We start from the raw sequence: 27,465 nt of genomic DNA on the forward strand, positions 1-27,465 counted from the left end.
CATTTCGCTTCAGTGACGGTCAAGAAACTGATTACAGTGAGCAAGCCCTATGAGTTGAGAAAACTGATAGAATTCTTCATTGCACATCGTTTCCCCAAGAAACAATACGTAATATTTCCCTATCGACATGTTACACTGGCAAGTCTTGTTAATCTTTGGTACAGGTCAGACAGCAGAAGTCCAGATGCCAAATCCAGATGTTCAACTGGTGCATAGTATAACTATTCAGATGCGTCGAACGTTTCCGTACAAAATAGCGTGCTCAGTATAAGGTAATCTGCCACCGCATGGACACAGCGTTAGTGAAAAGACACGTAAAAGTGGAGAACAGTTTTATATCTCGGTTCTTAAGACAAAAGGCTTATTCGTCTCCGAGCTTTCAGACAATTGCCGTTGTCTTAAGAAACGTTAAGTGTTTGAGGAGGCGAAATATTGGTAGATTCCATTCTACGTGTAAGTGATCTGAGTTATTTGTTCGTCCCTTGCAGACTTACGATAGGATGTCTATTCGTCCCGTTTTTGCTGGGACAGTCCCGTTTTCTCCAAAATGTCCTGCTGCCACGAAAGTTATTTGGGGACGCTCAAATGTCCCGCCTTCTCGTGATACCACTTGGCTAAAGTGTTTTGCGCTATTAGTATATACGCTAGGAAACGCAATTGGTACAACTCGCTCCACGATTTTGTTTATTTACCGTTAATGTTACGCATTGTTGGTAGTATCGATTCATGTTAAGTGGTATTTTCGATTTGTTTGGATAGTAAGCATTTCTATTTCCAGTGTAGTAACCAAATCTCAAGACGTTAAAGTGGATAGATGACATTTTTAAATCTATAGAATGACTGTTTCATCAAACCAAAAAGAAAGTGTGTTTTTAACCGCAATATAAAAATTGAGTTTCCTTTTATCACTGGTAATGGAGAAACTGTAGAATGTACGTGTGTTTTCCTTAATGATCTCTTAGTTGTCAGTGGAAAAAAGAGAATGAAGTGAAGACCTTGCTTACTGTCGAAACCCACTTTAATGAGGTATCATGTGTTCACTTTTGTGACAAAATGTCAAAGGAACGAGTATTTCGTGATAAAATACGTAAAAGTGAAAATTACTGTGACAGTGCAGCATAATAATTGTAAAAAGTTATTTGGGAACATATGAGTGCATTATGTGAAAGTAAACTTCTACGTACATTAAATTTTCTCAATACTGTTTGTATCCCTTTTTTCCGTTAATTGTCCCAGGTTTGTTCCTTAACTTTTCAGTAGTCCCATTTTTAATAAAAATGGAATGAACACCCTAACTTACAGTCGATTACTAACTAACCATACAGAACACATTTGCTATTTCACCATATTCAAGAAAGTGCACGTCATTATCCCAACAACTAACGAAGATCTCTCGTTTACCGTGCCATACCCTTATTTTATTTATTGTTCCCCAGAGTGTATCACAGTTTCCAAACTTTCTCACGGTCGTGAGTGATTTTCAGCATGGACAACTACTGACATATTCGCCACATCGAACAATTTTGAGGGTAATAATGATTTTCGGCTGAACTTAAATTAGAATAAATGAAAAATAGTGAGCAAAAGTAATACCAACATCTAGTAACATTTGAGTACTCAACTCTTATTTAGGAAATAATCAGGCGTAGTGAACTGAATTGGGGAGAACTCGCGAAAGCAGTCGTTGCGAGAACAACCAAAATACGTACTAGTGGATGAATTGTAGGGACGTGTAGTGTATCTCCAAAAGAGAACAGAGAGAGTTACACGAGGTATTCTCCCGCAGTCATTTTAGTGACACGGTTTCAAGGAAATAAGCATTACAATTGTATATACATTATACATAAAATATAGTTCCCAATGAAATTCGTCATAAATACTACATCTCAATTTTGAGCAAAAAATGTAATGCAAGCAGCTACAGAACTAAAATACCAAATGCCAAACTTTATATATTACTACAGCCGTCAGTGACTGTGAAAGGAGCTACAAAATTCTTTGACCATTTACCCCAACAACATAAAGCGAATTTTAAATATAATCTGAAACTGAAACTTCCTGGCAGATTAAAACTGTGTGTCGCACCGAGACTCGAACTCGGTAATTTTGCCTTTGGCGGGCAAGTGCTCTACCAACTGAGCTACCCAAGCACGACTCACGCCCCCTCCTCACAGCTTTAATTCCGCCAGTACCTCGTCTCCTACCTTCCAAACTTCACAGAAGTTCTCCTGCGAACCTCCTTTCTTCGAGGAGTGCTAGTTCTGCAAGGTTCGCAGGAGAGCTTCTGTGAAGTTGGAAAGTAGGAGACGAGGTACTGGCGGAATTAAAGCTGTGAGGAGGGGGCGTGAGTCGTGCTTGGGTGGCTCAGTTGATAGAGCACTTGCCCGCGAAAGGCAAAAGTCCCGAGTTCGAGTCTCGGTGCGGCACAAAGTTTTAATCTGCCAGGAAGTTTCATATCAGCGCACACTCCGCTGCAGAGTGAAAATTTCATTCTAATCTGAAATTATTTCTTCTCCATAACACTTTCGATTTAGTACACGAATACTTAACTAAACTCAGATGTACCATGTTGTACAGCGGAAAAGAAATGTTTACTTTGTTCATAAATCTGTGTTGCATTTCTAGCAAGAGCAGCGAAAATAACTAAAATGTTCGTTTTTATGAAGTTAAAGTCACTGTGATATTTAACAATTTGTAAGAAATAAGCTTATAGCCAAACTCACAAATAAATAAATATTTATAAATAGCCTGAAAACTGACTTGTCCCACTTAATGTCAGTCCAAACCGCGCAACTGATCAATACAACGTATAATTAAATAATTATACTCGAATAGTGGGAAGAAGCACAACGCACGTTTTGTGAAACACCGCAAAATACTTCAAACAACTAATGTTTGAGACAAAGTGAAAAACGGTATTATTGCCATCGTCGTATATTCTGCTTAAGAAATTTAGAAATTAGATGAGAGAGATGCGAGCCCATAAGGATGTAAACACTGAGTCGTTTTTCTCACGGTTCACTCGCGAACAGAACAGAAACGTGAAAGCTAAATAACCGTAAACACTCGCTGCCATACACCTGTATCTTATACATTTCGCTTTCTGGCTGAGGCACGTACTCGTTAGTATATCGGGTATTTACAGAAGACGCCTGCGCATGACGATGTAACAAAAACTGAAGTTAAATGTTGTTCCCACTGTTCAGAAACAAAGACGCGTGTTGCTCAGGCAAATAAGGCCGTCTGTGAAGCAAACTAGAGCGCCTTTCTTTCTCGGTACTCCACAAGAGACGTGGCCAGGCGCAACCGCAGACAGCACAGAACAAGTCCATGGCGCCTGCGCACAGAGAAGGGGCCGCGACGTTTGCACGCTCCTATTGTCTAGTGGCTTCAAGCCGTCACACAGGCGCCAATACCAGACGTTGGCACGCAACCAATACAGCACGCACATGTTCTTCCTCACAGAATGTCGGTGAACCAGCAGGCATACGCACTAATCCCTGATTGCCCACTCTGTACGATTTTGCTTAAGGTTCAGTATAGCGACAGTGAATCACTACACCGTAAATTAGGTGCTGTTTCTGAAACAGTTTTGCAAAACCAAATGTATATTTGACGCTATGTCATTGTTGGCAGCAAATCTTGAGAAGAAGAAGTAATTCCTTGCTGTTTACTCAGGCACTGAAATGCTTCCGATAACGCGCCGTAGCTATCCTTGGGCAGATACACATCCCTTTCATCTACAGCCAAATCAATGAATACATCTCGGGCGGAAACGTATTTGAATGGAACCTCGGTAGGTAGATATAGTGTGATTTTTTCCGTAGCGTACAAACTCTATGGATTGATCGATGAGAGGATACGGTACAACACAAGTCTAATGAACTTATGTCTGGAAATGCTTGGTTTCCGTGCTAAAGACCATTTGTTCAATCATACACTACTGGCCATTAAAATTGCAACACCAAAAAGAAATGCAGATGATAAACGAGTATTCATTGGGCAAGTATATTACACTAGAACTGACATGTGATTACGTTTTCACGCAATTTGGGTGCGTAGATCCCGAGAAATCAGTACCCAGAAGAACCACCTCTGGCCGTAATAACGGCCTTGATACGCCTGGGCATTGAGTCAACAGAGCTTGGATGGCATGTACAGGTACAGCTGCCCATGCAGCTTCAACACGATACTACAGTTCATCAAGAGTAGTGACTGGCGTATTGTGACGAGCCAGTTGCTCAGCCACCATTGACCAGACGTTTTCAATTGGTGAGAGACCTGGAGAATGCGCTGGCCAGTGCAGCATTCGAACATTTTCTCAATCCAGAAAGGCCCGTACAAGACCTGCAACATGCGGACGTGCATTCTCCTGCTGAAATGTAGGGTTTCGCAGGGATCGAATGAAAGGTAGAGCCACGGGTCGTAACACATCTGAAATGTAGCGTCCACTGTTCAAAGTGCCGTCAATGCGAACAAGAGGTGACCGAGACGTGTAACCAATGGCACCCCATACCATCACACGGGGTGATACGCCAGTAAGGCGATGACGAATACACGCTTCCAATGTGCGTTCACCGCGATGTCGCCAAACAGATGCGAACATCATAATGCTGCAAACAGAACCTGGATACATCCGAAAAAATGACGTTTCGCCATTCGTGCACCCAGGTTCGTCGTAGAGTACACCATCTCAGGCGCTCCTGTCTGTGATGCAGTGTCAAGGGTAACCGCAGCCATGGTCTGCGAGCTGATAGTTCATGCTACTGCAAACGTCGTCGAACTGTTCGTGCAGATGGTTGTTGTCTTGCAAACATTCCCATCTGCTGACTCAGGGATCGAGACGAGGCTGCACGATCCGTTACAGCAATGCGGATAAGATGCCTGGCATCTCGACTGCTAGTGATACGAGGCCGTTGGGATCCAGCACGGCGTTCCGTATTACCCTCCTGAACCCGCCGATTCCATATTCTGCTAACAGTCATTGGATCTCGACCAACGCGAGCAGCAGTGTCGCGATACGATTAACCACAATCGCAATAGGCTACAATCCGACCTTTATCAAAGTCGGAAACGTGATGGTACGCATTTCTTCTCCTTACACGAGACATCACAACAACGTTTCACTAGGCAACGCCGGTCAACTGCTGTTTGTGTATGAGAAATCGGTTGGAAACTTTCCTCATGCAGCACGTTGTAGGTGTCGCCACCGGCGCCAACCTTGTGTGAATGCTCTGAAAAGCTAATCATTTTCATATAACAGCATCTTCTTCCTGTCGGTTAAACGTCGCATCTGTAGCACGGCCTCTTCGTGGTGTAGCAATTTTAATGGCCAGTAGTGTACTTTGTTACAGATACTGCGTTCTAACAGGCGCTGTACTGTAGAGGCACAGTTATGGTATGCATGGTCTCCTGCTAGAGGATAGTACTGTTCCTCGTACTTTATGCCCAAACGCCCTCCGCTGCCATAGTATTTGTTAATGTTGTGTCCAATTCACTTCTCTTGCTGGTGGATGTGATACAGCGCTGTACACAATGGTTCGTTACTCGAGTCGAGAGTTTGCCGACATGGCAAATGGCAACGAGCGGCGGGCAGCAGGGTTGCATCAGGAGACCTATCCCCGCCAACAACAGCCACAGCATTCAGTGTCTGCAACAGTGCTTCGTCGTTTGTCTGAGACAAGGTCGTTTCAGGAAGCAGGAAATGGTGAAGGACGTACCCGAAATGTTCGGACACCAGACTTGGAGGAAAATGTGATTAACTCTGTGGAAAGCGACAGCCGTGTTAGTGGCAGGCAGCTGACCCGTCAGTACAGGGTAAGTCGACGACCGTGTGGAACATTCTCCACGACAGTTGTTAATTGGTTAGTTAGTTACGTGTTCCAATGGCACAAAATTCAAATATTATATCTCCAGATTTATTTACTCTCATTCAAGGATTCATCTATGGTGTAGAAGGAGTTGTCAAGGAGGTATAATTTCAGTTTGTTTTTGAGACTATTACTGCTGTCTGTCAGACATTTTATTTCATCTGGTAATTTATCAAAAAGTTTTATACCAGCATATTTTACCTCTTTCTGTGCCAAAGATAGGTTAAGTAAAGAATAGTGTAGGTCTTTCTTTTCTCTGGTATTGTAATCATGAATATCGCTGTTGATTTTAAATTGGTCCATGTTGTTGAGAAAATATTTCATTACTGAGTAAATGGACTGTGAAGCAGTTGTAAGAATTCGTAACGTTTTAAACAGACACTTACAAGACGTGCGACTGTGAATCCCACACATTATTCTAACTACTTTCTTTTGAGCAGTGAATACCTTTGCCTAAGTGTTGAGTTGCCCCAGAATATTATTCTGTATGACATCTGAGAGTGGAAGTATGCAAAGTATGTTAGCTTACTAATTTCTACAGCCTCTAAATTGGCAATTATTCTGATTGCAAAAGTTGCTGAACCTAGTCGCTTTAGGAGATCCAAAATATGAATTTTCCAATTAAGATTCTCACCTATATGTACACACGAAAACTTAGTATGCTCTACCCTGGCTACTGACTTCTTGTGATGTGTTGTGTTTATTGAAGGAATTATACTTTTTGCAGCAGAAAATTGGATGTACTGTGTTTTTTCAAAGTTCACAACAAGCCGATTCGCAGAAAAACAATTAATAACTTTTCCAAAGATCTTATTTGTATCATTTTCTATCGGACTTTCTTTTACTGGATTAATAATTATGGTTGTATCATCAGCAAACAGTGTCAGTTCAGCATCTTGTTTCACATAAGAAGGGAGGTCATTCACATATATCAAGAACAGGAGAGGAACCATAATCGAACCTTGTGGAACACCTAATGTAATTTCACCACAGTTAGATGAAGTGGCAAACTCCTTTGAATCACTTGAAGCATATAAAGAGACTTTTTGCTTCCTGCTCTGTAGATATGACTTAAACCACTCATATGCTGTGCTATTTGTACCATAGAATTGTTATTACCCTTATCAGTTACAGTGTATTCAGGCCTTACTAGCGACACACATTCCACATTGGGATCAGTTTTGTCACTGGTTTCTTCACCAGGCAACCACGATTCCTGGATTTGTGTCATCAATCCTATTCACAAACGAGGCCACCTTTACGAGGAGTGCTATCTTCAACTTTCATAACAGCCATCTTCAACTTTCATAGCAGCATGCAGAAACCCCATGGTATGATGACAGCGAATCATCAGCATCGGTGCAGCCGGGATGTGTGGGCCTGGATAACTGGCGACCGTATTTTGGGACCAGTCTTCCTTCCACATCACCTAACAAGCCGGAACTATCGGCGTTTCTTGTCCGTGACTTTGCCCCCTGCTGGAAAAAGTCCCATCGATGATTCGAAGGGTTGTGTGGCTGCTACGTGATGGTGCTCCAGCCCAATTCGCCGTTAACGTCGGGGAGCATCTCAATCTGTCTTCCCTGGTCGATGGATTGGACGAGAGGGCCCAGTTGTATGGCCTGCTCATTCACCGGATCTCAACTCTGGCACTGTTCAGATGTAGTCTGGCCGATGCGAACGCATAGGACAGGATATGCTAAGGCGCGTACACTCATGCGTTGAGGCACATAGAACCCATTTTCAACGCTTACTATAATCGTGGCTACATGGTACAGCGCGTGTTAGACAGCAGTCTCTGTAACAATTTATGAGTGAATAAATGGTCACTAGCATGGAAACCATCGTCGATCAGTCGCTAGAGTTTGTACTCTGTGGAAAAAGTCACCCTGCATACTAATTGTTCGGAGAACTCGAATAGTGTAGTTGGTCCATACTTTAAAAGCGTGACGCGACGGGGAGGCAGAAAAGAACAGTAACAGTCTTCTAGGGATCAATTTTGCAAAACGACTGTCAGAGAGTAGGATTACAATACGATCGGACTCACAATAGACGCTGATGATATTAAAGCACTATAGTCACAATACAAGCGGTTTCCTTCCGTTCGCAGCTTAGAAGAAGCAAGGGATCTGTCAAGACAGAATAAAATCGTCATGTTCGCATCGGAGTCACAGCGGAATTAAGGTACTGATGAAATAGACGCTTGGGCTAAGGCAGCAGTGTTCTGCGGACCAATGAAACACAACCTACTTTTGCTGTGTGGTTTCTTCTGTAACACCAGGACCCAAAATATGAATTAATGGACTGACAAGTTGCAACTGTCATACGACAGTAAAGGAGAACATTAAGGACACTGCTTCCTAATCTGACAAATCAATCTTGTCACAAGAAAACGTAATCGCACAAGAGACTTCCTACTGACAAAATCGCGCCTTAGGTATAATCACGGGAGATTCTGCCAGAAACACATATTTATTCAATAAGTGACTGAGGTTCAGAAGAAGATCTAGATCGTATTTTCTTCAGCTGCCCCCAGAGACAGCATAACACCACGAAATTCCTACAGGAGATGGTGCACGATGTAGGAAACGAACGTCAAAACATTATTATCGGTTATCGATCTAGCCGTACACAGAAATCATTACAATTTTTTGTAGAGAGTCGGCCGAAGGTATAGACAATGTTTCAAGTGTATAAATCAGCAATTGGTTATCATATATCAAAATAATCATACGAAATTAAGATGTTTTATGTAATAATTGTTGTATGTGTAAATATGGCAGGTTGCGTTGTTCTGGGTATTATGTCCCTCCAGAGGTATATTTCACTTATATTTGGATAAAACACGTGATGAGTGGCTGTATGGGTTATGTTCTGCTCCCAATAAATTAATGAAAAACAACTTCGTGGCATCTCAGAACACTTTTGCTGCATGCTGTTGAATTTAGTTAGTCACTGGTTGTCAAACACAAATATCTAGTTCTTGGTCAAACACAAATATATAGTTTTTGGACCAAAAGCACCTAATGGGACCTGCCTCGAGTATCAGCAGGGTGATTATAATTGAAATTAAACTTTCAAACAGCTGTAGACATAACACCATTAGTCAGAATGACGTCAAATTGCAGCTGAATATTATCGGAAAAGCGGAAAAACGTATGGCAGAAGAAAAATAAATGGTTACAAAATGTAAGCAATAGATGGTACTGTAAGCACCATAATTTAATAGTAGTCGACTACAAATGACAAATGAATCATGCAACAATGCCTAAGGCGTACGTTTGACGTTAAACAAACTGTATTACTCAGTGTGCATGGGTGTGCAGGTGTGATACTGTTAGTTACGTAAGCCCATCCGCCACGGCAAGGTCATATCACACCGGATGGGAAAAATCTGTTTTTAATTGTCCTGAGACCAAAAACCGCATAAAAAGCATCAGTCAAAATCAAATCGGATTATAAATTTCCGTGCGACTGGCGCAAAACATGTCAATATGCTGTCCACCGTTATCTGCAGCAAGCTGAAATCGAGAAACAGCATGTTCTACAATCGATCGAAGTGTTTCCGGGGTCACGTTCAGAATGTGTTGCGCAATGCTTGCCTTCAATGCAGATAAGGTTGCAATCGGAACACTGAACACATCTTTCAGATTGCCCCACAGCCACAAGTCACACCGATTTAGATCATTTAGATCAGGTGAGCGGGCACCCAGTCTGTAAGGAAATGGGCTGATAATTGTAGCATTTCCGAAATGGCGCTTCAGCAGCTGCTCAACTGGGTTTGCAATGTGTGGAGGTGCGTCATCTTGCATAAAAATGATCCCATCCACACATCCACGCTCTTGGAGAGCTGGAATGACGCGGTTGCCCAAAGACACTCATAGCGCTTACCAATGACGGTGCAACTAACAGTACCGGATGCACCTGTCTCTTTGAAAAAATATGGCCCTATGATAAATGATTCCATAAACCTGCACAACAGTCACCTTTTCAGGATGATGTGGTACTGGTTGATTTGCGTGTGGTTTTTCCGTTGCCCATATTCGACAATTCTGTGTTTTGAGTTACGCTGTCAGATAGAAGTGGGCTTCGTCTGTCCACAAAATCTTCCACTACACGGCCAATCATTATCCACTTCCATGTGAACAACAAATTCTAAAGCAAAGGTCTCTCTTTCTGGCAGGTCAACAGAAAGCAATTCGTGCACATGGGTAATTTAGAACTGACAGCAAAGAAGGATGTTTCGTAGGATTTTACGCGCCGTGCTCACGGGTATGTCCAATGTTCGGGCAATTCTCCGTGCACTACACATTCGCGCACCAGCACTCGTTTCCTTCCGCATTACTGTGGCCACTGCTTCCAGTAACGTCGAATCAATTTGTTTCCTCCCCCTATCAGGCTACACACCAAAAGAATCCGTCTTTTCGAATTTCCGAATCATTTTCTTGATACCCACGGCAGTCATAGGACCACCGCCTTTTTTCAAAGCCTTCAGTGTCCGGAACTTCTGCAGAGCGACATGTGCGGTCATCATTCTTGTAATACAGCTTTACAAGCAGATCGCGGTCGTGCATTGAGACAGTCATGGCGAACGTTGCAGGCGCGAGAGGAGGAAAAGCCGTGTACCGGACGTGTTCATACCAACAGCAATGTGTCGTGCGCATAACAGGTGTTTTCATCTACGTATTCTGACCCATACAGCGCCATCTATTGATCAATTTTCACACTTTTTTTCCCCTTGTGCCATACGTTTTCCCTCTTCTCCGATAATATTCCGTTACAATTTGATGTCATTCTGACCAGTGGTGTTATTTCTACACCGTTTTGAAAGTTTAACAATAACTATAGTCACCCTGTATATTAGCTCTGTTACACTTCAGAACTTAATGGTATTCTTGGCGAAATTGTTAACACAATACAGCTATGCTGTACATACATGCAGCAAATGAATTATTAAAGAACTTCATCGGAAAGATAAAAACACACAGGATCCCCAACAAAAATAAACGAGTGCAACCGGACTGAATTTCGTAATGATGTGAAGGGTGGCGACTACAAATGCTGCCGATTTAATGCTTAAGTTAGATCATTAAAAGAGAGAAGATAACGTGATATCTGTTTCATCAGTTTCAAGAGCGTGAAAGCATTTATAGCGACTACAACAAAATCAAAAGACGACAGAAAAGGTGCATCGCGGCAGCTGGCAACATTAAAGGTAAAAATCGCTTGTTTAAAAAAAAATATTATCAATATGCGTGCTGGACATTTTGAAATGTGCACGCATGCACTCAGACGTTCATAACAGGACGGTATAGGGCTGCACAAGGAAGGAAAAAAAAGAATCATTCCACCGAGATATAGATGTGAAATAGGCACCAAACAGAACGGTGAGTGGAACCAATAGGTCTTATAGCTTCTAGTAACATGTGCGCCAACAGTTGTTTTTAACTTATCAGTAAATGAAAAAACACCAACGATTGCGACAGATATGTGCTTAAAAGTGACAGTGTACTGCCATACTTGGACTTTTTTGAAAAATGCTAGATATGCCGACAATGCACAGAACATTTTCACTATCTCAAAGGAAGGAGAGAAATGATGAGTATGATATGTGGCTCACGCGAAAAAAGTAAGGTACGAAGCTTAGCGTTTAACATCTCATCGACTACAAGGTCGTTACTGACGAAGCACGTTCAAAATGGTTCAAATGGCTCTGAGCACTATGGGACTTAACTTCTGAGGTCATCAGTCCCCTAGAACTTAGAACTACTTAAACCTAACTAACCTAAGAACATCACACACACCCATGCCCGAGGCAGGATTAAAACCTGCGACCGTAGCGGTCGCGCGGTTCCAGACGAAGCACGTGCTTGCTTGCATAGGAAAGGAACAGACCGTAATATCCAATGGGAGACAACTCAGCATTTGGCTTAATGTATCTAGAGATTTCCAGACAGGTATCTGAAATGCACACTTTCCAAATACGAGCCTAGAGACTCAACTACTGCCCCGCATGGCCTGGTGACTCACGAGGACTGCAAAAGTTCTACGCCAGTGGTCGTTACTGCTAACTGAGTGTTTTATTCATTACCGCGCAACGGCGTTAATAAAGTCACAGTTGTTACTGGCGGGAATGCAAATACAGGCTGGTCAGAGCGCCGCAATGATTAGCAGCATGTGCCGACTGCAAGTGGCATAACGCTGGTCACGCGTGCTAACTAGACACGCACTTATCTCCGCAATCGCCTCTTTTTTTCGGCCCTGTTGTCGGGTTGTAGCTACCACGCTAAACTCCGATTAACGGAGGCATAATTTCGCAATCGTTTCGCATCTCTTCGCGGGTTTAAAGCCTAAATGACCCGCTGACACAGAAAGCGGGGCAAATAACTCCCTCCCCTGCCCCTGCTGTTTGTAATGAATTCTGCCCTAATCAACTGTTACGGCGAAGCATATCTGCGCCGAGGCGCGCCAATTAGCATAGTTAATTAAAACGCAAATGGCGCCACAAGTGGGGCGGCCTGCTCAAACAGCCGCCTGGCTCCGACCGCGGCGCGCCGACCGGAATTATTCATCGCAACACGTCACAGCCGCCAACTCTGGCCGCGTTAGATATACGCTTTTCGGCCATTAAGGCACTCGTGTAACCGAGTTAAACACACATAGCGAACGCAAGGATAAGCAGAACGGTGCCATGTCAGACCTGATCGAGTCTAGGAATACCAGCGGTTGAAGTAAGAAGTACGTACGAGGGACACTCGTAAAGCTTTATCACCTCGAAGAAAATCAGGCTGCGACCGTGAGATTGGTGTCGGTCTTAGGTATTCTCTGCATATTCACTGTTCCATGTAACTAATTTTTTATTCCAAATGGCGGATTATCTGGTGGAGAGCTTGGTTGTAAAAGCCTGCATTGTTGCTCTTAAGGAAACACTCCACCTCGAAATTCAGCTCGTGTCGTTATGGGAATGCCTGTCACGAAACGGCTTCTTCGTCTGAGGAGATAGAGAGAAGTAACTGGAGAATATGGGAGTGAAACAAAATCTAATTGCCCACAGCAGTAGCATTTGTGACTTATTTATTTGCTATTTTCGTTTAGTCTGTTATCTACAAAAAGGAGCAGGCTGGATGTTGCACATGGACTATCGTGAATATAGCACACAATCTGTAGTATTCTCTTTAGCCACTTGTATGTCGTCTCATTACCTCTGTAGAGTTGTACCATGGATAGCAAGGAGAGGATATTGGTTGGTGGCCAGGATCCTCGTTCTAGAACGCAAACTGCACGCAATTAATAACTTGGTTGAAACTTCCTGGCAAATTAAAACTGTGTGCCGGACCGAGACTCGAACTCGGGACCTTTGCTTTTCGCGGGAAAGTGCTCTGCCAACTGAGCTAGCCAAGCACGACTCACGCCCCGTCATCACAGCTTTACTTCTGCCAGTACCTCGTCTCCACAGTTTTAAAATGCCATGAAGTTTCATATTAGCGCACAATCCGCTGCAGAGTGAAAATCTCATTCTGAATAACTTGGGTCTTTATTTATAAACAAAGACCTACTTAATTAAGTTTACATGTACTGTGGTACAAGCTCTCTTCTGTATAGTTCACGTAGCCTCAATACTGTTCACTATAAGGTTGCTACGTGCTTACTGTCTCTGTGCTACAGGCTAAGTCTGCAGCTACGTCTCGGTGACAAGCTGGATCTCACACGGCGTACAGGCTCGAACTAACTGGACTACCTAACTGACTAACTAGCTAACTGGCTAACTAGCCCTCCGGTCCGCGGCGGCAATCCTAAATACTGGCGACTGAGATAGCGTTGGCGGTGCGTTTCTAGCGAGTCTTGTTGGCCTCTATCGATACTCTCGTAACCCCTATGCCGCATCGTGTGCCGGCGCCAGCGTGCGCCAGCACACAATATTTTGACGTAAGTAGCAACTAAGAATTATGCTGTTTAAGGAGAAAAAATCTACACAAATATCGACATAAAAAAAACAATAATAATAATAACAACTAAAAAATTCTACATAATACCATTTGGCCATCTGGCTTACCGATATTGTTCACCTGGAATCAAGAAGGCACACGGTTTTTTGGTCTCTTACACTATTCAGCATTGGTAGCTCAAAAATTTTGTAAGTTATGATTTTGTACTGTACCACACAACATTACACTACACAACACTACACTGCATTGTTGAACTTGGTGTCTGAACAAGCTGGATTTCTCACTTGTCTGGGTGGTTAGGCAATTTCCGCAGTGGATAAGCCTGTTCCCGTCAAATCATCGAAGTTAAGCGCTGTCGGGCGTGGCCGGTATTTGGATGGGTGACCATCCGGGCCGTCATGCGTTGTTGCTATTTTTCGGGGTGCACTCTGCCTCGTGATGCCAATTGAGGAGCTACTCGACCGAATAGTAGCGGCTCCAGTCAAATAAAACCACCATAACGACTGGGAGAGTGGTGTGCTGACCACACGCTCCTCCTATCCGCATCTTCTTCCTGTCGGTTAAATTTCGCGTCTGTAGCACATCACCTTCGTGGTATAGCAATTTTAATGTCCAGTGGTGTAAGTCGTCCGGTCAGTACTGTCTCGCGTGTTCATACATTTCTTAGGAACGGAAACTGATCTTAGCCTAGGTCGACTTCTACATGTTTTTCCATTCTTCCGCAAATAATTCGTGTCAGTTATTTTGGAAACATGACTCACTGAATTGATGGTCCTGTAGTATTCCCATCAGTCAGCAACTACCCTCTTTGGAACTGGGATCATTACATTCTTCTTCAATGTAAGGAGCTATTTCGACTGTCTCACGTGTCGTTAGTACCAAGTGGGATAATTTTGTCTTGGCTGGCTCAACCAAGGATCCCAATAATTTATGGGAATTTTGCCGACTCCGCAGGGCTCGATTCCGCTTCGGCCCTTGAATCTTTATCATCTTCATCTAGGAATGTCGTATATCCCGTCTCTATTTTATAAATGTACCCTTTCTATATTGTTGACTTCTGTTCGTTTCCTTTCTATAGTTCTTCTACAGAGCGATCCATATAAACCTGAACTACTTCAATGAATCTCCGAAAACTCATAGAAACGGGAAAGTTGTTTTAACGGTATCAGCAGCTCTGGTGGAATGACAGGTACCGCCCGTTGTTGGCAACTCTATTGTTTCTGCGCATGAGGTCCTTGTCCGGTATAATTCCGCGCTTATGTGGAGCAGCTGGTTGACGTCGAACTTAGAGGGTATTTACAACAAGATGGAGCAACATGCCACACCTCTAACGCTTCCATGCGCCCTGTTACCAGTTTCTTCGGAGACCGGATAATCTCAAAAATTAGTGGCTGCCTCCCACCCCTCTCCCCGATCACCTGACCAAACAGCTCCGATCTTTTTCTTGTGAGCGTAACTTAAAACCTGAGTGTACAAGAATAGACAATGGATAACTGCTAAACTCCGTGAGGCCGTTACACATGAAATAAACAACATTTAGGAGGATACCATTCAATACCATTCATAGAATGTCGAGGAATACGGTGAAACGAGAACAATTGCGCATCGATGCTGGAGGAGGGCACTTCCGACATTTGCTGTGAGAACTTGATACGTGCAGAGTGACAATTACTGAACTATATGAAATAAAATTGTCGTAACTTCTGAACGGTTTGCGTAAGGACAATAATACTGCACGGTTGGCCGCGGGGCATGATGGGAATTAGTATGCGCACTCAAGGTTTGTCTTCGTGACGAAGCCCAATTTCAATTGGATGGGTCCGTCAATAAGCAAAATTGGCGCATTTAGGGGACCGAGAATCCGCATTTCGCGATCGAGAAGTCTCTTCACCCTCAATGGGTGACTCTGTGGTGTGCAATGTCCAGTCGCGGAATAATCGGTGCGATATTCCTTTATGGTATGGTGACCACCAATAGGTACGTGAAGGTTTTGGAAGGTGATTTCATCCCAATTATCCAAAGCGATCCTGATTTCGACGAGATGCGGTTCATGCAACACGAAACTCCACTCTATCGAAGTAGATGAGTGTTTGATGCTCTGGAGGAACACTTTGGGGGCCGCATTCTGGCTCTGAGGCACCCAGAGGCCACAGGTATGGGGATCGATTGCCGGTCATATTCTCCGGATCTGGACGCATGCGATTCCTTTTTGTGGAGCTATATTAAAGAGAAGGTGTACAGCAATAACTCCAAAACCATTGCTGAGCTGCAAACAACCATTCAGGAGATCATAGACAAAATCAGTATTCCGATACTTCAGAAAGCCATGCCAAATTTCTCTATTCTTCTGCGCCACATCATCGCCAATGATGGCAGGCATGTCGAACACGTTATTACCTAAATCCGAATATTTTCAGTGACGTTTACATGTTGAATAAAGTGTGTTCACGCCGTAGTTTGTAACAAATTTACATTTCTTTTTCACATAGTTCAATAACTGTCACCCTGTATGTACATCGCTTATCTCCCTATTCTGTTTTATCTCCTCCCACAACTGCAAATGTGTCCCACAATTGATTCAGATGTTATGACTCATTACGGTAGTTCATGGTTATGTGGTTTACACTGTATATATTGCTCCTCGTTTTCAGCCTTCCCTTCTTTGGACGTACATCGTTCCTGTTGTGATCTTCCGTCTGGAGACTTGTTTGACGCAGCTCTCCATGATACTCCGTCCTGTGCAAGCCTCCTCGTCTCCGAGTAACTACTGCAACTTACATTCTTCTGAATGTGCTCAGCGTATTCATCTCTTGGTCTCTCTCTTGCGCCCAACGCTTATCTCCAGTACTAAATTGGTGATCCTTGATCCCTCACAACGTGTCCTACCAACTGATCTCTTCTTCTAGTCAAGTTGTGACACAAATTCCTCTTCTCCCCAGTTTTATTCACTACCACCAGACTAGTTACGTTATCTACCCATTTAATCTTCAGCATTCTTCTGTAGCTTCTATTCTCTTCTTGACTAAACTATTTATTGTCCATGTTTCACTTCCATACATGGCTACACTCCATGCAAAAACTTTCAGAAAACGCTTCCTGACACTTAAATGTACATTCGAAGTTAAGAAATTTCTCTTCTTCAGAAACACTTTCCTTGCATCTTATGCCCTATCTACTTCGACCATTATCAGCTATTTTGCTTCCCAAATTGCAGAACTCGTCTACTACTTTAAGTGTCTCATTTTCTAATATAATTCCCTCAGCATCACCTGATTTAATTCGACTACATTCCATTATCCTCGATTTGCTTTTATTGATGTTCTTCGTCTTATATTCCCCTTTCAAGACACTGTCCATCCCGTTCAGCTGCACTTCCTGGTCCTTTGCTGTCTCTGACAGAATTAACAATGTCATCGGCGAACCTAGAAGTTTTTCTTTCTTCTCCATTGATTTTAATTCCTACACCAAATTTTTCTTTTGTTTCTCTTATTGCTTGCTCAATATACAGACTGAACATCGGGATAGGCTACAACCCTGTCTCACTCCCTTCTCAGCCACTGCTTCCCTTTCATGCCCCACAACTCGTACAACTGCCATCCGTTTTCTATACAAAGTTTAAATAGCCTTTCGCTCCCGGTATTTCACCCCAGCCACACCTGGAATTTGAACGTGAGTATTCCAGTCAACATCGTCAAAAGTCTAGAAATGCTAGAAACGTAGGTTTACCTTTACTTAACCTGCGTTCTATGATAAGTCGTAGGGTCAGTACTGCCTCGCATTTTCCAACATTACTAAGGAATCCAAATTGATTTTCCCCGAGGTTGGCTTCTACCAGTTTTCATTCCTCTGTAAAGAACTCGTGTTAGTATTTTACAACCGTGACTTATTAAACTTATAGTTCGGTAATTTTTACGCCAGTCAACACCTACTTGCTTTGGGATTGGAGTTATTATATTCTTCTTGAAGTCTGAGGGTATTTCGCCTGTCTCATACATCTTGCTCACCAGATGGAAGAGTTTTGTCACGGCTGGCTCTCCCAAGGCTATCAGTTGTTCTAACGGAATGTTGTCTACTCCCGGGGCCTTGTTTCGACTTAGGTCTTCCAGTGCTCTGTCAAATTCTTCACGCAGTATCATATCTTTCATTTCATCTTTATCTACGTCGTCTTCCATTTCCGTTATACTGCCCTCAAGTACATCGCCCCTATATAGACACTCTATATGGTATATACTTCCACCTTTCTGCTGTCCCTTCTTTCCTTATGACTGGTTTTTCATCTGGGTTCTTTATATTCATACAGTTGGTTCTCTTTTCTCCAACGGTTTCATTAATTTTCCTGTAGGCAGTATCTATCTTACTCCTAGTGATATATACCACTACATCTTTGCATTTGTCCTCTTCCGATCCCTGCTTAGCGATTTTGCACTTCCTGTCGATCTCATTTTTGAGAAGTTTGTATGCCTTTTCGCCTGCTTCATTTGCTGCATTTTTATATTTTCTCCTTTCATTAATGAAATTCAATATCTCTTCTGTTATCCAAGGATTTCTACTAGCCCTCGTATTTTTACCTACTTGATAATCTACTGCCTTCTCTATTCCATCTCCCAAAGTTACGCATTCTTCTTCTTCTGTATTTCTTTCCCCTGTTCTTGTCAACCGTTCCCTCCGTTCCCTAATGCTCTCTCTGAAACTGTCTGCAACCTCTGGGTGTTTCAGTCTATCCAAGTGCCATCTTCTTAAATTCCTGCCTTTTAGCAGATTTTTCAGTTTTAATCTACAGTTCATAACTAATAAATTGTAGTCAGAGTCCACATCTGCCCCTGGAAATGTCTTACAATTTAAAACCTGGTTCCTAAATCTCTGTCTTACCATTATATAATGTATCTGATCCCTTCCAGTGTCTGCAGGCCTCTTTCACGTATACAATGGACATACATAACATTTGATAAATTTTGGCACATGACGAGGCACGTATAAAGTCAGGCATCCCTCAGTCTACACCGAACAGGTAGGTCAGAAAGCAGCTAATAAAATGCAAAATACTGTCCGTCTTGCACTTCCCGGCGACTAGTAACACACGGGTAGTACACAGAGAGATCTGTTAAGAGACAGTGGAGGCCTTCAAGCAATAGCGCTCTCAGTTGAGAACTCTGGCGGTTGTGTGACTGAAACTGCAACGCGACATAGCAGTAAGCCTGATCAGTGCCCTAGGCTGTCTAGGTGGCGACCGCGCGTCCTCTAACGCTCTCCAGCCCGCCGGTCAAAGGACTCAGCTGCTCGCGGTGCGATCGGCGCACCGGCAGGCAGCTTGCTGTCGCCACCCGCTCATTTCAGGCCTTGCCTGAGCTACGCTGCCTCCTGACCAGATTTCTGGAACGCGCCGACAGCCGCCTATTGCCACGCGTGATTGCCACCGCTGTTACTTTCTCCTTCCTCTTTTTCGCTCAGCTTCTATTTAGTTGTTCGTCGACTTTATGGCCCACCCAGCGGACGGAGAATTTCGTCCTCGATTTTTCTGAGTATACAAGTCTTGCTACTGCAGACAATGTTAGACGATCTGAGGCTATGTTACTATTTAGGATGGCAACCTGGTTGGTCAGAAATCACTTGCAAGGGCTTATTTATGTTGTTCCAGTGCTACTCAACATCGTAACGTACGCTCAGGTGACAAAAGTCTAGGTTAGTCATATAGATGGCGGTAATATCACTTACACGAGGTAAAATAAAATGTAAATGTCGAGTGACTAAGGCCTCCCGTCGGATAGACCGTTCGCCGTGTGCTAGTCTTTCGATTTGCGGCCACTTCGGCGACTTGCGTGTCGATGGGGATGACATGATGATGATTAGGACAACACAACACCCAGTTCCTTGGCGGAGAAAATTTCCGACCCAGCCGGGAATCAAACCCGGGCCCTTAGGATTAACACTCTGTCGCGCTGACCACTCACCTACTGAGGGCAGACACGTATACGACGTAAGATTAATGCATTGGCGGGGCTGTCATTTGTACTCAGGTGATTCATGTGAAAAGTTTTCCGGCATGATTATGGCCGCTCGACAGGAATTAACAGACGCGGAATGGTAGTTGGAGCTACACGCACGGGACATTCCATTTCGAAAATCGTTAGGGAATTCAATATTCTGAGATTCACAGTGACAAGAGCGTGGCGAGACTACCAAATTTCAGAGACTACCTCTCGCCGCGGACAACGTAGTGGGCGACGGCCTTCACTTAAAGACCGAGAGCAGCGGCATTTGCGTAGACCTGCCAGTGCTAACACTGCGTCAAATAAACGCATAAGTCAATATGGGACGTACGACGAACATACCGTTAGGACAGTGCGGCGAAATTTGGCTTTGATAGGACAGGAGACGACCGATGCGAGTGCCTTTGCTAACAGCGCAGAATTGTCTGAAGCGCCTCTGCTGGGTTCGTGATCATATTAGTTCGACCCTAAACGACTGGAAAACCGTGGCCCGGTCAGATGAGCCCCGATTTCAGTCGGTAAGAGTTGACGGTAGGGATCGAGTGCGGCGCCGACCCTACGAAGCCATGCACCCGAGGTATCAATAAGGCACTGTGCAAGCTGGTGGTGTCTCAGTAACGGTGTGGGCCGTGTTTACATGGAAATGTATTGGGTCCTCTGGTCCAACAGAACCGACCACTGATTTGAAATGTTTATGTTCGGCTACCTGGAGAACTTCTGCAGCCATTCATGGACTTCATGTTCCCAAGCAACGATGGAATTTTCATGGGTAACAATGCGCTTTGTCACCGAGCCACAATAGTTCGCGTTTGGTTTGAAGGGCATTTGGACAATTCGAGCGAATCATCTGGCCACCAAGATTACACGACACGAATCCCGTCGAATATTTATGGGTCATAATCGACAGATCAGCTCGTGCACAAAACCCTTCATAGGAAACACTTTGGCACTAATGGACGGCTATAAACGCAGCAAGTCTCACGGCTCCTGCAGGGGACTTCCAACGATCTGTCGAGTAAAGGTCACGTCGAGCTATTGCACTCTCTCCCTTTCCAAGCAATAATCCTGACTTGCGGGGTCTGCTGTTTTGCTACATCTCCTCCATTTCTCCATGTCGTTGACATCTTCTGGTCTTAAGCCAACAACGTGCATGTCTCCCCTGACATTGTCAGTCCATCTCTTTGCCGGTCTTCCTCGTGGTCTTGCTCCTCCTGGATTGATATGGAGCGCTGTTTTTGCGACTGAGTTGCATTGCTTTCTCATGACGTGGACGTACCAGCGGAGACGGGCTTCCCTCACTTTGTCGGTGATTGGCGCGACACCAAACTTTTGCCGGAAGTCTCTATTTTTTACGTGGTCACTTCGTGTCAGCCCTATGGACCATCAAAGCATCTTCATCTCCATGGTGTGTAACATTTACTCCTGTTGTTTCGTCATAGACCGACACTCAGTCCCATACACTGGGGGTACCATACTATTATACAGGGCGTTTCAAAAAGAAAGAGCAGATTTCAAACATTTATTTCTCAAAAACTACAAATGATAGAAACACAATTCCAACGGTCCTTCACTCAATATGAGTACCAAATGTTACACAACAAATATCAAAACTGTACCTCAATATGAGCACCATTTGTTACACGACAAATATCAAACCGGTATCTCATTTCTTGCCACACACGACGCAACTGGTCTTTAGTTACCGAATTCACGGCCGCAACAATTCGATGTCGTACCTCTTGAAGAGTAGCGGGCATAGGTGGGACATAAACACAGTCCTTTATGTACCCCCACAAATAAAAATCGCAGGGAGTAAGGTCTGGTGACCTGGGAGGCCACAGACGATGACATTGATCTTGTGCTCCTGCTCTTCCAATCCACCGTCCTGGAATGGTGTTATTTAGGTACCGTCGTACAGGTTCAGAGAAGTGTGGTGGGGCGCCATCTTGCATGAAGATGAAGTGATTTGAATCTTCCTGAAGTTGAGGAAATAGCCAGTTTTCTAACATGTCCAGGTAAATGGTTCCTGTGATAGTTTTCTCCATGAAAAAGAAAGGTCCATAAACTTTGTTTACCGAAATTGCACAAAAGACGTTAACCTTTGGTGAGTCTCTTTCATGTTGAATAACGTCCCTCGGAGTTTCACTCGCCCAAATTCGTACGTTATGCCGATTAACTTTACCAGAAATGTGAAACGTTGATTCATCTGAAAAAATTAATCGTTCGGCAAAATTGTCCTCTTCCATGTCCTGTAGAATTGCAGTTGAAAATTCGAACCTTTTGTTGTGGTCGTCAGGACGCAATGCTTGCAATAACTGCAGTTTGTACGGCTTCATGTGCAGACGCTTACTCAGAACGCGCCATACCGTTGTTTTAGACATGTTTAGTTCGTGACTTGCCCGTGTCGTGGATTTTCTAGGGCTCCTTTCGTAAGCTGCACGGACACGCTCGACATTTTCATCCGATGTGCGTGGACGACCCGTGCTTTTTCGCTTGCAGATGCAACCATCTTCTACGAATCTGTGATGCCACTCATAAATTTGCTTATGACGAGGCGGCTGTTTGTTGAATTGACGGCGGAATGCACGTTGCACACCAACAATGGACTCTAACTTTGCAAATTGCAGCACACAAAATGATCGTTCCTGTGGTGTCGTCGCCATTTTCCTACAAACAAACGCCAGCGCCACTGCGGATTTGCATGGAACTTCTGCGCGGACCATTGAAAAACTTTGAACCTTTCTCTGACAAGAAACGTTTGAATTGTGTTTCTATCATTTGTAGTTTTTGAGAAATAAATGTTTGAAATCTGCTCTTTCTTTTTGAAACGCCCTGTATACGTTTGCCTTTACAAACTGAGGCATCCTTTTACCGTAGAGGACTCCAGTAACCAGACTCCACTTGAGCCGAGCTGCATTCACCCTTATCCAAGTATCAGGAGTTGTGTCGCAGTCTGAGGTGACGACAGATCCTAGGTACTTGAAGTGCATGGTCTTCTGCAGGTCTTCTTCGCCGATACTTATGGTGCCTCTGGTTTGGGAGCCGCATTCTAGGTAATCCGTCTTCTGGACATTGGGGTGCAGTCCATTTTCAACCAGTCTTCAGGGATGCCATGACAGCTAAGAACTCGCCAAATAAGATCGTGTGGGATACGATCGAAAGCCTTTTCTAGATCTAGAAATGCCATGTGTACACTCTTCTCTCACTGGTTTGGTGTTACAGAGACAATACTTTGAGACTGCTATTAAGTACCCGTTCAAAGATCTTAAAAGTATGACAGAGGAATCGAATAGGGCGATAAGTCGAGAAATCGTTCACGTCTCCTTTTCCCTTCCAGATTGGAACTGTTATGCTAGTTGTCCATGCTTGTGGAAGTTGGTTTTCGGCGATGATTCGGTTGAAGAGTGAGGCAAGGAATTCTGAAGCAGGCTTTCCGAGCATTTTCCACATTTCCGCTGGTAGGTCATCTGGACCAGTTGCTTTTTCATCTCACCTCAGTGTATTCTGAGCTGAAAGGCTAGAACGCAACGACCGGTCCACAGCCACAGCCGGCCGGCCGGGGTGGTCGAGCGGTTCTAGGCGCTTCAGTCTGGAACCGTGCGACCGCTACGGTCGCAGGTTGGAATCATGCCTCGTGTATGGATGTGTGTGATGTCCTTCGGTTATCTAGGTTTAAGTAGTTCTAAGTTCTAGGGGACTGATGACCTCAGAAGTTAAGTCCCATACTGCTCATGCCATTTGAACCACAACGGCCGGCGGAGTGTTATGGACTACTTTTCTTGATAATAAGGCCTTGCGCAAATGACCTTGGTCAAATGCCAAATATTATTCAATTTCTTCAGGGCACGAGGGCGTCTTAAACAGATAGTTTCATCTTGTCTCTTTTTTCATTCTCTGCAAATCACAGTGCATTAACACTGACTGTTGTCATATAAATGTTTGAGGCAGAAATGTGGCACTTAGCAAGTAGTGGGAACGTCATTTAAATATCCATTTCCTCTATTACCCGGTACGTTTAGTCATACGTAAAGCAAATGGGAAGATTCGATTCACGTTGGGATTCTCTCTGTTGGGGTTGCCCGTGAACGCTAACATCCAATCCGATCTGATACATAGTAATAATCTATCGGGAAGTTTACATGCAGCTAACATTATGGAAACAATACCTAGGCTCTGGTTTTGTTATTTTCTGCCCTGTCCTCTTCCCCGGGATCGTTAGTCAACCAAAAGGACTTCTGTGGAGTTTAGAAGAGTGGGAGAGACGTGTTGGCAATCTGAATCTTCGAATCCGATTGTATGGAAAAAATTTGGAAATTTGTGGTAAGTTCCTATGGGACGAAACTGCTGAGGCCATCGGTCCCTAGCCTTACACACTACTTAATCTAACTTACGCTACGACGGGGGGAACCGATCGAACCATGGCAAGACACCTCAGGCCGCGCGGTTACCGCGTGCGGCGCCTGAATTGAGTTCTGAGATAACTAATCGTGTATTTATTGTTGCTTCGTATTTAAACTACAGTCACCTAACCTAACGCATGTTGCATACTATAAAGTGTAGTTTTAACAAATATTAAAACAAGGCATTAAAAGTTAATTACGTAGTTTAAATATATTTTCTACAGCTAGAATAGTCCATCCTAAGAACCTAACACGTAATCCCTTGAAACTAAGTGAATGATTAATTTTACGATAGTGAGAAAGTATGTCATTTTACACAATACCTAAGTCCTGGTTTTCCTGGAACAACTAATGCTCCAGCACTCTGGTGGTAAGAACGTGGTCCACGAAAATGACGGGTGCATATTTTATCCTTGTTATCACATACGCTTCAAAGTGCCAACACGTTTTAATACCGTAATTATTTATAACGATACTTCTACTTTATGTGTTCATGTGTATGTTCTAATGAAATGCATTGTACGAGAGCAATTATTTTTTCAACCTCCGATCCGTCGCGAATTTAAAACCACATTGAAAAACCGATGAAGCTTTGAGCAGATGTCTTCCGCAGTCTCTATAGTATTCCCGTCCATCTCATCACATCGCTCTTTTCAGTTCTGAGCGCACAGTGAGCACGTAAAGATGCCTAGGAAATAGGGATACCCGCCTAGTGCTGCTGAGGTGTTTCGCTTGCTTTCATGCAGCCCACATAACGTTTGTGTCATGTACTTCCTTCCTCACGGTAGTTCTACTAATGGAACGAAGACGCTCCCGCTGCATTTTCGACGGGGAGTGTTCTATCATCCACAATACGGCATAGACTTGGTTCCCTCTAATTTTTCATCTCTTAGCACACACGAACCTTTGACTACGAGGACAGAGTTTTGGCACAGACAATGCGCTGGACACCTGCGTAAGGAATTGGTGGAAACCACAGGGGGCTGACATCTATGACGAGGGTATTGAAAAGTTGGTACAACACTGCAACCAATGCGTAAGTCTGACAGGCGACTACATAGAGAATTAGGTGGAAGGTGTAGCTAACTGTTGCAAATACACACATCAAAAAAAGTTTTGCATCACCTCGGTTCCGAGAGTTTCGGAAATTGTACATAAAATTGGAACCGGGATCAACACAAACATAATTTCTGCCCTTTTTATTGCTCATTAAAACCACACACGGCGTGTTGTACCACCATACAGCGAGATCTTCAGTGGTCCAGATTGCTGTGCACACCGGTACCTCCAATACCGAGTACCACATCCTCTTGCACTGATGCATGCCTGTATTCGTCGTGGCATACTATCCACAAGTTCATCAAGGCACTGTTGGTCCAGATTGTCCCACTTCTCAACGGCGATTCGGCGCAGATCTCTCAGAGTGGTTGGTGGGTCACGTCGTCCCAGACATGTTTGATAGGGTTCATGTCTGGAGAACACGCTGGCCACTGTAGTCGAGGGATGTTGTTATCCTGAAGGAAGCCATTCACAAGATGCGCACGATGGGGGCGCGAACTGTCATCCATGAAGACGAATGCCTCGCCAATATGCTGCCGATATGGTTGCGCTGTCGGTCGGAGGATGGTATTCACGTATCGTACAGCCGCTGCGGCGCCTTCCGTGACCACCAGCGGCGTACGTCGGCCCCACATAATGCCGTCCCAAAACAGCAGGAAATCTTTCGCTGGACAGCGTGTCTAAGGCGTCCTTACATGACCGGGGTACCTGCAAACACGTCTCCGACGATATTCTAGTTGAAGGCATATGCGACGCTCATCGGTGAAGAAAAAGTGATGCCAATCCTAAGCGGTCCATTCGGCATGTTGTTGGGCCCATCTGTACCGCGCTGCATGATGTCGTGATTGCAAAGATGAGCCTCGCCATGGACATCGGGAGCGAAGTTGCGCATCGTGCAGCCTGTTGCGCACATTTTGAGTCGTAACTAGACGTCCTGTGGCTGCACGAAAACCACTACTCAACATGGTGGCGTTGCTGTCAGGGTTCCCTCGAGCCATTATCCGTAGGAAGCGTCGCCCACTGCAGTAGTAGCCCTTAGGTGGCCTGAGCGAGGCATGTCATCGACAGTTCCTGTCTCTCTTTATCTCCTCCATGTCCGAACAACACGTTTTGGTTCACTCAGAGACACCTGGACACTTCCCTTTTTGAGAGCCCTTCCTGGCACAAAGTAACAATGCGAATGCGATCGAACCGCGGTATTGATCGTCTAGGCATGGTTGAACTACTGATAACACGAGCCATGCACCTCCTTCCTGGTGGAATGACTGGAACTGATCGGCTGTCAGACCCTCTCCGTCTAATAGGCGCTGCTCATGCATGGTTGTTTACATCTTTGGGCGGGCTTAGTGAAATCTCTGAACAATCAAACGGACTGTCTCTGTGATACAATATCCACAGTCAAAGTCTGTCTTCAGGAGTTGTGGGAATCGGGCTGATACAAAACTTTTTTTGATGTGTGTAACACATTTTTATTTTCACTCTGATTTCCATTTCGCGAAAAAAATGGCCCTCGTAGCTTTTATTTGGTTGTATAGAATGTGTGTTAATTATTTTTATTTCGTTGTCTTGTAAGGTTGCTGCTCATGCGGTTTTGTAACTCTGTTCCACGAAAAGAAGGTCAGGACACATAACCTCTCCAAATTGCCAGTTAGTTCGAATTTCACAAAAACTGTCACGCTGACGCTCCACACAGACAATTACGTGCATTAATATACAAATAGATACCCACTGAAAGTAACTGTAATTCTGTGACTTTAGATATCCCTTGACAACAGGCACTGGAGATGACGTGAGGCCATCGTTGGTTGCAGCAGTGTCTTCGCCGACGCCGACCGTGGGCGTGGTGTCGTCGCCGCCCATGTCGTCACCCGGTGGCGGCGGAGGCGGCGCCGGGGGCGGCGCGGCTTCGGCGGGCCCGCAGCAGCTGCGCGAGCTGTACGCCGCGGCCGCTGCCGCCGCAGCCGCCGCCTCGGCCGCTGCCTCCGCCTCGTCGGCGCCGGGCGCGGGGGCGGCGCCGCCCCCCGGCTCCGCGGCGCACCACCCGCTGGCGTCGCTCGTGTCGCAGCAGCGCCTGCTCGAGCTGTCGCGCCTCGGTCTGCGCCACTACGACCTCGCCTCGCACGTCCTCACCCAGCAGGGCGCCGTCTCCAAGCTGCTCGGTGCGTAACCTTCACACTTGACTCACACAAGGGAGGCGCTGGCA

The 27,465-nt window shown here is 44.6% G+C and overlaps 1 protein-coding gene across 1 annotated transcript in view; it reads left to right on the forward strand.

Annotated features, from left to right (window-relative positions):
• Positions 1-27,465, forward strand: part of LOC124789083 (paired box protein Pax-3-B-like) — a 299,586-nt gene that overhangs the window by 84,251 nt on the left and 187,870 nt on the right. Inside the window, exons 2-3 of the mRNA XM_047256374.1 lie at positions 27,077-27,197; positions 27,294-27,421. Coding sequence (XP_047112330.1) covers positions 27,077-27,197; positions 27,294-27,421 — 249 coding nt within the window. The remainder of the gene's footprint in view (positions 1-27,076; positions 27,198-27,293; positions 27,422-27,465) is intronic.

The sequence above is a fragment of the Schistocerca piceifrons genome, chromosome 3, assembly GCF_021461385.2.
Source record: "Schistocerca piceifrons isolate TAMUIC-IGC-003096 chromosome 3, iqSchPice1.1, whole genome shotgun sequence".
NCBI classification, from domain to species: domain Eukaryota; kingdom Metazoa; phylum Arthropoda; class Insecta; order Orthoptera; family Acrididae; genus Schistocerca; species Schistocerca piceifrons.